This window comes from Fusarium redolens (assembly GCF_020744475.1).
Source record: "Fusarium redolens strain MPI-CAGE-AT-0023 chromosome Unknown BKA55scaffold_22, whole genome shotgun sequence".
NCBI classification, from domain to species: Eukaryota; Fungi; Ascomycota; class Sordariomycetes; order Hypocreales; family Nectriaceae; genus Fusarium; species Fusarium redolens.
The window spans coordinates 757056-768669 of NW_025763685.1; the positions used below are offsets into that span (position 1 = coordinate 757056).

Here is an 11614-nt window from a genome sequence, read left to right on the forward strand (position 1 = left end):
TATCAGACCTAAATATTGAGGCTAGGATTGTTCTTGCACTTCGTGCCCTTCAAAATGACCCAAAATTAAGTCTCCGACGCGCCGCAGGCATCTACCAGGTCTGTTATTGGACTTTACATCGCCGACAGAAGGGTATCCTTTCTACGCGTGATTCTATCCCAAAATCACGCAAACTATCTGATCTAGAGGAACAGATCATAGTTTAGTTTATTCTCGATCTAGATTTGCGAGGGTTCCCCCCGCGACTGCGTTATATTAAGGAGATGGCTAACCGATTGCTTGCCGACTGTAAGACGCCGCCTGTCGGCAAGTGCTAGGCCTCTAACTTCATTAAGTAATATAAAGACCTTAAGATGCATTTTTTCTATAAATATAACTACTAGAGAGCTAAATATAAAGATCTAACTATTATTAGTAACTGGTTTAGGCTTATAGTAAATATAATTACTAAGTATAGTATCTAACCTAATAAAATCTATAACTTTAATAAGACTAGCTTTATAATAGGCATTATTACAAGTAGAATAGTTATTATAGGTGCTAAAAGGCATAGAAGATTAAAATTAGTATAGCCTGGAAACCGGGAATAGATTATAGTTATTTAGGCAATTAATGCCAAGGGCTAAGTAATCCTGCCGTTTATTATAGGTGCAGGCTAATATTACCTTGCTAACTGGTACTGAGAAAGCAGCCTCCTAGGCGATTAGGCTATTGCGATAAGTCTAAATGGCTGGATAGATAATGAGATAGGCCTTGAATGGCTAAAGCACTTTGATAGGTATACTACTAAGTAGTTAAAGAATCGCTATTATCTCCTGATCCTTAATAGATACAAAAGTTACTACTTAGTCAACTTTAAGAGATATTATAAGGCAAATAAGATTATTATGCTTTTTATGCCGCCCTATTTATCTTATCTACTATAGCCTCTTAATGTTATATACTTTAGCCTGCTTAAGAAGGCTTATAGGCAAGAAATCAAGCATTTAATTAGATGCTTTATAACTTATATTTTTAAAACCGAGTTCTTCCTGGCTTTTTATACCGCCTACTAGGCCATAATAATAGAGAAAAATATTAAAGCAGCCTTTAGAGGAGCTAGACTTGCTCCTCTTGACCTAGAAAGTGTAATCTCGAAGCTCGATATGCAGCTGCGGACTCTAATGCCTGCGGAGGAGGTAGTTAGCCCCTTAACTCCTTGGGTCTTAAAGACCCCAAAGACTATCCTTAAAGCCGACTCTTAGCTTGAATATCTTAAAAGGAGAATCAAAAGGCATAAAAGTAGCTCTCTAGAGTTGATTCTAGAAGCATTGAGGTCTTCTTCTAAGGGAATAAAGATAGTTATATATAAGGTTGCCTTATTAGAGGCTAGGGTTTAAGATCTTGAATAGGCAAATGAGATACTAAGCCGGCGATAGAGGGCAAAAAGAACCTAGCTATAGAAAGGAGGAGTAATAATAGTAGAGGAAGGAAGGCAAATAATTGATCAAATGGATGCTGATGTGCAGGCGGTGGCTGGACTATCGAGGAGTGGTGGTTAAGGAGGGCCTGCGCGAATGAAGGAAAGGCGCTGTAGAGCGTGCGGCAAGATAGGATATAATGTAAGGACCTGTCAGATAGTTATCGCTATATCTCTGGAAGGATATAGCGATTAATTTTACTTAATTAATAGTCTGTTGTGTTTTTATGGCTATTTCTATCTGAGATGTTGGGATGTTGTGTTGCACTCGCTTGTCTGTTGCACTCGCTTATCATGTACGTTATATCATCTTCCTGGCCTTATTTGATCTAAGATTTTGGATCAAATTTGGCCATTTTCTACCATCACCCAATGTCCAAGATACGGAACAAAGATCCCTTATTTGACCACAAGCGGCCAATTTCGGCGCATGAATCCGCAACCAGTGGCCGACTTAGGGTGCTTCCACCTTGAATCCTTCCAACACCCTCAGAGCTGTAGGAATATACATCTTACACAAGGCGAGGATAAAGCAATAGCATTCTATATTAGATCAAATTCAGAATATACGAAGTACATATCAGTTACTTGTGTGTCAAAATTCGCCATTTGGTACAAAAAAGATTCCTCACTCCCAGCTTTTCCTTTCTTTTTCTTCTCTCCAGCATCGACGCTCAATTTGGCGACTTCATCCTCTGTATTCAAGGGAAGGAATAATGCAAAAGACAAGCAATAGCTTTGAATGCATCCGAAGTACCTTCTGAGAATTTCAACTCTTCCGCGCACTGGTCTTTGCCTTTTGTATCTGTTCAACCTGCTAACAATTCTCGCTCTTGGATAGAAATTGGCAGCGCCGTAGCGCTTTGAATAAGTATAAAGCTCCACGCGAGGATTTTAAAGTTCATGGCGAGAGTTGGGTTAATGGTGCACGCGATCTTGGCTGCTATCGTGCAACCACAGGAGAGGCTTTTTGAAGCAAGCCGATGACAAGGCAGGCTCAAGACACGAAACAGCATGGGCCCCATCGTTTATATAGTCCCCGCACTATTTTCAATAGAAGCTGTAGTCTAGGGCTGGATCAATGATACAAAGAAAATTCAGACCGGCCAAAAATGATTTTGGAGCCTTTCACTTCCATTGCCTATCAGTGGATCTTCTCGTCGAGTTGTGGACCCGTTTGGGACTCTTGTGTACGTCAAGAATCGGCCCATGGCAATTCAGGGACCTTTCCCATCCAGGTGTACTACTATCCTACGGTCATTTTTGCATTCAGTCTTGGATTCGTTTACTAAGAGAATCGGGATAGTCTCCTTCTTTCGTTCTGTTCGACTCAATGACCACCTTTTCTATTGTTCATGATCGTATTTTCTGCCATACCATGTTGTCCTTCCGATTACTCTACTCTTATCCTGATGAAAAAATTCTATAGCACAGCATTCAAGTGTTTTTAAACCGGGCACACGACCATTATGGCCAAAACAGATGATAACCATGAAAATGACAGCATGTAAGTGAAACGTGTGTCACAGATTTTCTAACATCATGTAGCCTTGACTGCTATATTCATACTGATCTGATTTAGATACTTAGTAGATTCTATCCAGGATCACTTCGTTGATGAAGACGTAAGGGCTATATTAAATTTCGATTGTTTGCTTTCTATCTTGTTCGTCGCGTTTAGCGCGCCACCTAAACCTTTGGCTATACACCTTCTGCTCCTCGTATTTCGGGACGACCTAGGTTATACGAATACTTTCGCTTAGGCCATCATCGCCTCCACCATTCTAGGCTGGCACGACACTGATAGATACCAGGGCTGCGTGTATTTCCAAGTGAAATGGCAAGGCCATGAGAGCAGCAAAGAGTGGACATGGGAGCCCCAGACGAATCTCGAGTCAGTTGCCTGTTTCCTGCCCCTACGCTCCGCCTAGCTGACCCTTGAAATTCGGAGAAAGAATCGAAGGCGACATGTTGGTGAAAGAATATTTCGAAAGCCTCGCCAAGCGACGGAAGAGAGTCCGAAGGTCTGCAAGGAAGCAACCGAGTCCATCGGGTGCTACGGTTGGCACTGGACGTGGCAGGAGGAATGAATGCCATCGAACTGTCCCCTCAGGCCGCGTAGCAAAGTTGGCATGGGAACCCCCACGAGGTAGTTGGGAACATGAACCTCTCCATATCGATGGCTGCGGGGGAGACAGCGCAGAAACCCTGATGATCTACATTACCTGGCTCGGAGGTCATAGGACCAGGCATAAAATGGATGTGCTATGCAACAAATGCCCCCAGAAAGTAGGAATACCTTGATTCCATTCATCACCTGTCATACGTGATACTGACAATCTTCTTATCTTAGATGCTCCGTTACCTAGAACAGTATGTGTCAATGTCGTGACGACATGTTGCGAGCACCATAACGTGAACGCGATTCGATTCATGGTGGTGCGAAGAAGTGGAGGGTTTGTCAATGTGTGCGGTATAGAAACGCCCATTCCTACCGGAAGTCTGCAGCGTTTGACTTTGAAATACCAATATACTCAGAGACAAAACTCAAGCACACGAAGGTCCATATCCATCCCCAGAGCTGCGTTGCTGCAGTTTTAGGCTGAGCAAAGGCTGAGGTTTTCAGACTTGAGGCTGAGATGGGCTGAGTAAGGAGTTAAACGGGGTGTAGGAGCTCGTTTTTGGGACCATGGATCCCGGCTACGCCCCAGTCTCGGGACTAAGCCCAGTTTTCGGTCCCCCCTCTTCAACAGAGTTTAACTCTACAGCCAACAAAATTACTGACTCTGCCACTCTTCCTTATGTGAAAAAAATGCAGGAACAATTCACTTTGTAGATAAATAAGCACAAGACCGCAGGTAGTGAGCTCATATTCCACCGCTATGACTGCTGACATGGGTTGAAATAGATGGAACCTTGGGTGAGACACTGGCGTCACCGCCTTGGCCGGTGAGAAGTAGGATTTCAGATGTCAAGGTCGTTCGTGACTGGGATGTTTGTTTTGCTGACGCTCCAGCTCAAGTGCAAATGTCCTCAGCCTGTTCTCTTCACAATCTTTCCCTGCCATACTCCGCCCCAACGGTCTAAGCGAGCCGCGCGTCAAATTTACGAATGTGATTGGCTGTCTGTAATTAGTTCAACTCAAGATCCAGTAGGGCGAGAGAGGAGCGAATCTATTTGGTTGCTACACATACTTGAGCTTTTATTCGTGTAACGTATTTTATAAGCGAGTGAGCCATATAAGCAAGTGAGCCAAAAATCCCTCACCTTACAGTATCACCATTCAATTCAATATTTATCAACAAACCAATATGTCACAGTCCTTATATGAGGCTAGGGTCCTTCTTGCCCTTCAGGCCCTTCAAAATAACCCGAAATTAAGTGTCTAAAAGGCAGCAACCATATATCAAATCAATCACTGCACCTTAGGTCGCCGCCAGAAGGGAATTCAATTAACACGTAATACCACTATAAAGTTATAGAATCTATCTAATCTAGAGGAGCAGATAGTAGTTTAATTTATTCTTAACCTAGATTTATAAGGATTTCCCCTATAGCGCGATTTTATAGAAAAAATAGCTAATTCTCTACTTACCGATTGCAATATATTACTAGTTAGCAAGCTCTAGGTTTATAACTTTATCTAGTAATAACTATAGCTTATAATATATTAATTTTAGAGATATAACTATTAGAAAGCTAAATGCAAAGATCTAATTAGTATTTATAACTAGTTTTGCCTTATAGAGAATATAATTATAAAATATAATATCTAATTAGATAATATATAGAATTTTAATAAGACTGGCTTTATAATAGGCATAATTAAGCCTAGGATAGTTATTATAAGCTTAGAAAGGTAAGGGATACTAAAAAAAGTCTAGCCTAGAAATTATAAATAGATTACTGCAATTTAGGCAATTAATACAAAAGGTTAATTAATCCCGCCATTTATTATTAGTTTAGGCCAATATCACCTTGCCAATTAGTATTAAAAATATAACCTACTAGGCAATTAGGTTATTATATTAAGCGAAAATAGATGGATAAATAACTAGCTAGGTCTTGACTGGCTTAGGCACTTTAATTAGTTAATAAAGAACTAATTAGTTAGTTCTTATTATCTTTTAATCCTTAATAGTTATAAAAGCCATTATTTAGCCGAATTTATAAGATATTATAAGGAGAATAAGATTATTATATTATATATGCCTGCTTATGCCTCTTATTTACTTTAGCCTCTTAATATTGGCTGCTTTAAATTACTAAAAAAGGCTTATAGGTAAGAAATAGAGTATTTAATAAGATACTTTATAAACTATATCTCTAAGACTAAGTTCTTTCCTGCCTTTTATACTGCCTATTAAGCTACTATTATAGAAAGTAATATTAAAGGAGGTTTTAAAGGAGCTAGGCTTGCTCCCTTTAACCTAGAAAATATTATCTTAAAGCTTAATATATAATTACAGACCCTAATACCTCCTGCAGAGGTTATAATACCTTTAACCCCTTAGACTGCAAGGACCCTAAAGATATTACTAGAGGCCTAATTGCATTCTAAATATCTATAGGGAAGGGTTAGAAATTATAAAAGCAGCTCCTTAAGGTTAATTATTAAGGCTATTAAGCATTTTAAAAAGGCAATAAGCATCCTTATCTATAAGATAGTCCTACTAGAGGATAGGCTTTAATAAGTTGAATAAGAGAATTAGATAGTAAAGCGACGCCAGAGGGGGAAAAGGACTAGACTACAAAAAGGAGGGCCTTTGACTATAGAAGAGGCATCACAAGCAATTGATCAGATGGATGTTGATACGCAGGTAGCAGCCGAATCGTCGAGAAGTGGTAGTTGCGGAAGGTCAAAGGGACCGAGGGTTTCATATTGTAGCAAATGCGGCAGGGCCAGGCATAATATAAGGACCTGTTAGGAGGAAATTGAGGTTAATTTAGAAGAATATAGCAATTAGTTTTAATTAATCTGATAATTTGTGGTATTTTTATTGCTAATTTAATTAAGAAGGTTGGGATTTTTGGGTCACTTGCTTATATGGGTCACTCGCTTATAAAACACGTTAGCGTTTATTGTTTTTAGTTGGAGCTTGCCGAACATGATTAGTCATGCGCCATTTCGCCTAGGGGCCCCATAGGGACACGCCTAGGCGCGCCTCCACTCCAGAACGCGTAGGCGTGCGGATTATGTCAGCCCTCAATTTGGCCCAAACTCCACTATCGCGGTTTTCAGGGGCTGCACCCATTGCTGCTTTTGCTCGTCACAACTGTAGTCCCCAGGTGCGGGCTTCATCATGGCCCAAGCGACGTTTCCTGATGATGTGCTCCCGCCAGAGGGTACATACGATTCACGAGAGGCTCTGCTCGCCGCTATCAACAAGTGGGCAGCACCGAGAGGATACGCGTTCATAACTGGAAGATCTTCACGATCAACTAGCGGCAGGCAGATTATCACCTACGCATGCGATCGATGGTGTCGTACGCCTAGCGTGTCAAAAGATCGCCAGCGTAAGACTACTACGCGAGGAATCAATTGTCCGTTCTCAATTATCGCAAAGGAATCCCTAGATAAGGCGACTTGGTCTTTAAGGCATCGTCCGGACAGCTGGTTTTATTTACACAACCACGAGCCAAGCTGGCACAAATCGGCCCATCTAGTCCATCGGCAGCTCTCCGATGCAGACAAGTCGACAGTCAGCCGCCTTACGAATGCAGGAGTAGCGCCAAAGGATATCAGGACTTATATCCGCCAGAATTCGAACACTATTGCAACGCAGCAAGATATTTATAATCATATCGCAGATAGCAAACGAGAGCTTTGTGAGGGTCAGAGCACTATATATGCCTTTGCTAACCAACTGGATAAGGAAGGGTTCTAGAATAGAATGCGGCTTAATTCAGATGACCGAATCACGGCGGTATTATTCGCCTATCTAGAGTCATTAGCATACCTTCAGGCCTACCTAGACCTGCTTTTCCTCGACTATATATATAAGATAAATAAATACAGGATGCCACTGCTTGATATGATTGGCGTCGATGCCTGCCAGCGATTGTTCTGTATAGCCTTTGCATTCCTTAGCGGCGAGACTGAGCAGGACTACCTATGGGCCTTGGACCGGCTTAGGTCCCTGTATGAACTCTGCCATATAAGGCTTCTATCGGTTATCCTAACAGACCGTGATAAGGCTTATATGAACGCCGCAGAGATCTGCTTTCCATCCCCAATTTCACCCTTGTGCCTATGGCATGCAAATAAGGCAGTCCTCTGTTATTGCCAGCCGATATTCGTGCGCCACCAATAAGGATCAGAGGCCTACCAGCAAGGTCTGGCCGATTGGGATGAGTTTTTCAATCACTGGCATTCGATCATGAAGTCACCGGATGAAAAGGCATTTGATCAGCGCGTGCAAGAGCTTGAAAGGCGCTACTTACTACAATACATTAAAGAGGTTGGCTATATCAAGGCCAATTGGCTCGATCCGTACAAGGAAAGGTTAGTGAGGGCTTGGGTTGATCAACATCCTCATTTTGGTAATATAGTCACCTCGCAGGTTGAGGGTATCCATGGGCTCCTTAAGAGCCACCTTAAGAAATCTATGCTAGATCTCTTCAAGGCTTGGAGGGCTATAAAGCATGTGCTTCTTAATCAATTAGCCGAGCTGCAATCTAACCAAGCCAGCTAGCAAATAAGAATACTAATCGAGCTCTCTAGATCACTATACAGTGCCATACGTAGCTGGGTATCTCATGAGGCTTTATGTAAGGTGGAAGAACAGCAGAAGCTGCTCCTAAAAGAACACCTGCCCATTTGCACCGGTGCATTCTCCAGATCTCACGGCCTCCCTTGCGCCCATACTCTCAAGGCTCTACAAGAACAAAAGCAGCAGATGCCACCAGATAGGTCATACAATGACTTCAAAGACATGCCCTCAACGACACGAGGAGCTTTTGAAGCCACCAGCACCGTCGGCGCAGGCAAGACCATTGCCCACGATATCTTCATCAGCATCATCCTTGCACGCAGGAGAAGCTCCAAGACCAACATCTTCAGGATCATTAGAGCAGACAGAGTCAGTAATAGATAGTGCCAGTTACATTATCATCAGTCTTGACGGCGCAGATAATATAGTGCCGGCAGTATCATCAGCAGCACCACCGGCATAGATAAGGATAATGCCGACATCAAGGTATGATAATCCTCGGGCTATCTATCAGAGATATGTTGCTGCTCGAGATACTTAGTATAAGGTATAGCCTTATAGCAGTATTAAAACTAACTAGCAGTATTAGAGGGCATTAGGTCTACCTTTGCAGTATGATAAATCTAGCTATTAATGGTATCTCGATTAGAAGCAGATGGGTAAGCGCTGCGATACTCTAAACGGCTCTAGAGATTGGACTAAAGAGGAGATAATAGCCTATCTAGATTGGAGCAAAGCGGAAGATGACCCCTATCGAGGCTCAGGTAGCTGCGGAGATGGAATGCAGCCCTTTTTCTAGTAGAAGAGGTATGCATAATATCTGGGAGGCGGCAGCGGTAGATAGTGAGGCCCAGCAGGCCATCTATTCCGGTAAATAATTAAGAATTCATAACCGTTTAGGATCATAGTATTCTAAAAAGTAAAAACTGCATCAGAACGCGGAATTTCGACAGTAGAGTTTGGGCTAAATTGAGGGCTGACATAATCCGCACGCCTACGCGTTCTGGAGTGGAGGCGCGCCTAGGCGTGTCCCTATGGGGCCCCTTAGGAATAACAGCCCTTAGTAATCAAGCTGGGTGATTTAAAGTAAAACCTGTGGGATGGAGTACCCCACCCACACAGACGATAGAACCAATCAACACACTACTGCTGCTCATTATGAACGACCCCGACCTTCAATCCATTTTAAGCACATCCAGTGCGACACCAGGCTGAAAGTATGAGGACCTGATCCTAGGGTAGGCTACCACCCAAGGAAATCGCCCGCCAAGATGCTTATACATAAAGTTGTTTCTCGACGATGCACTGCTTTCGCCAGTGCCGAGAACTTACTTGGAAAGGCATATGTATAAGGGTTGGATCATACGGCAGGTGCCAACCTCAAGTCAAAAAGGTCAACGCACCAGACATATTCATGGTAAACCGATTTCTCCCATGACCCCACAATATATTGTCATTCCAAAGAATTCAACGACCTGCCAAAACTTTGGGGAGCTGTGCAGGAGGTCAAATTGTTCCATTGTATAATACATAGTTGACAGCGATGACGAGAACGGCGCCTTATGAACTGATGTCTTGCTTCCTTTTATTTTGCTGTGTCATGCTTTATTTTATTTTATTTTATTTTATTTATTATTCTTTATTAAGAATCACCCTTTGTGGTTCATGGGCACGGCGAAAACCCGCCGGGCGTTGGGGGAGATAATCTTCGGCTCAGTTTTATCTCTGCCTGCTCCTCAACAAAAAACCTTTCGGCAATCGTGCTGAGTTGTAACTGTATTTCTGCATTTTCCGTCACAAGTTTGAGCTGACCATGCTTTCTGGACTGCTCATCTCGGCTCAGGGGGAAGATGACGGTCGCGGACTACAATCTCTGTACGTGTGTAATGTTGCCCCTGATAGAAGAGATTGTTGATCGAATTTCCTTCCTTTCTTCCTTTTTCTAAACCTCTTTTCTGGTAGCATAAACATTGCCGATATATCTACGATGGAGTTATTACATGCCATGGTCCAAGCTTCGCGGACTAGCCCGATCCCTCTGGTGATCGGAGATGGGCAGCTTTGCTGCAACCGAATTCCGAAAGCAAGGTTCCTCATCGACACAGAGCGATACGATAATGATCATGGAGAAGGCGCGATGCAGAAAGTGGTCACCAGGATCCGGGAAGAGAGACGGCAGGCGGCCAAGGACCATGGCCTATTATAGAGTCTTTGGTGTAGAACAGAACGCAGACCTAGTAACTGCGGATAAATCTACATTCCTGCCCAGCTCGCGTTTAGTTCTCAGGTGATAGTAGAAGGACTGGGTCGTAAAACGCTTGTCAATATTACTCCTCGTTTGAGCTTACAGACGCTATATCGTTTCCATGGCGACACACCGAAGCTATTGCCCTTCCGTATTTTCAAACTGCTCCTTGTCTATCTCCCCTTCTCCCTCTCCAGTATTGTTGAGGCTACTGCCAGTATTCACAGGTGGCTGCGCATTTTCCAGAGCTGCCTGGCCCTCCCGGACGTTTCCCGTTCGTCGGCGATCGGCGAGCTGGACGAATGCAGGCATGATTAATCGGTTGACCATAGTATCAAAACTCATGTCTGCCTGGTCTGGCGGAACGAATATCAAGCAAGCCCACAGGCCGCGTCGAGAGGGATGTCTCCGGAGCATTACACGAGCAGAGGGGCGGCTGACATCAAGTCTGATGTTCTTGTACTGTGACTCTATCGCCTTCCTGCTGGAGATGACATCTTTCTCACTGCTATGCTGAAGTAAATCACTCGATCTAGTACAAGGCGCCGGCAATGATCTTACGCTGTCAAAGGTGGCATTTCCAGGAGAAGACGGGGTTTGTCTTGCTGAGACTCGGGGTGTCTTCTTTTCCAGCTTTATATTCCGCTCGCCATCTTTATCTGGCTGGCGCTTTCTCTTGAGCTGAGACACCGTCAGTGGGACAGGTCTCAAGTTATCGTGATGAGAAGGAAAGAAGAAAGAAAATTGGTAAGTTAACCCAGCACAGGAGGTTTCGGAAGAGCTTGGAACAAAGAACGAAAAGGGGAAGAAAAGAGAAAAAAGAAAGAAGAAAAGACGAAAAAGGGAGAAAAGGGAAAAAAAAAAGGAAAAAAGAAAAGAAAACAAAGACACCACTGTGAAGCACCAGTATGGAACAACAAGATGCGAATCCTGAGCAGTAAGGAAGAAAAGACAGACAAATACATAAACAGGCTCATGGCAACCTTGACTGTTCGATGACTTACCGAGCTATCACCCTCGCTTACGGATGGGCCTATCGATGGCGCCACCTTCTGACGGGCTCCACCATTCTTCCGTGTGTTGTAGCTTCGGGTTCGCGTGGTAAGCCCCATTGTAGCTGCTGGTGCATCCGAATAATCGGGAACTGGCAGGCTCGCGCTGTCGACGTCGTCTTTGGTGGCCGATGTAGCCTCTTCT

The 11614-nt window shown here is 43.4% G+C and overlaps 3 protein-coding genes across 3 annotated transcripts; 2 read left to right on the forward strand and 1 right to left on the reverse strand.

Moving 5' to 3' along the window:
* Positions 1 to 2571: 2571 nt before the first annotated feature.
* On the forward strand, positions 2572 to 3763 carry BKA55DRAFT_654778 (uncharacterized protein; the record flags this gene model as incomplete). The annotated part of the gene is made up of 5 exons (XM_046197402.1): positions 2572 to 2649; positions 2942 to 2966; positions 3053 to 3084; positions 3223 to 3353; positions 3415 to 3763. The coding sequence occupies 5 exons, from the start codon at positions 2572 to 2574 to the stop codon at positions 3761 to 3763; spliced, it is 615 nt and encodes a 204-aa protein (XP_046043319.1).
* A 6222-nt stretch (positions 3764 to 9985) lies between these two features.
* BKA55DRAFT_715652 (uncharacterized protein) lies at positions 9986 to 10378 on the forward strand (the record flags this gene model as incomplete). Its single annotated transcript, XM_046200889.1, has 2 exons — positions 9986 to 10047; positions 10135 to 10378. The coding sequence occupies 2 exons, from the start codon at positions 9986 to 9988 to the stop codon at positions 10376 to 10378; spliced, it is 306 nt and encodes a 101-aa protein (XP_046043320.1).
* Positions 10379 to 11421: 1043 nt separating this feature from the next.
* On the reverse strand, positions 11422 to 11614 carry BKA55DRAFT_484560 (uncharacterized protein; the record flags this gene model as incomplete). Its single annotated transcript, XM_046186210.1, has 1 exon — positions 11422 to 11614. A coding segment is annotated over one exon (193 nt), but the record flags the coding sequence as incomplete, so codon positions are not given.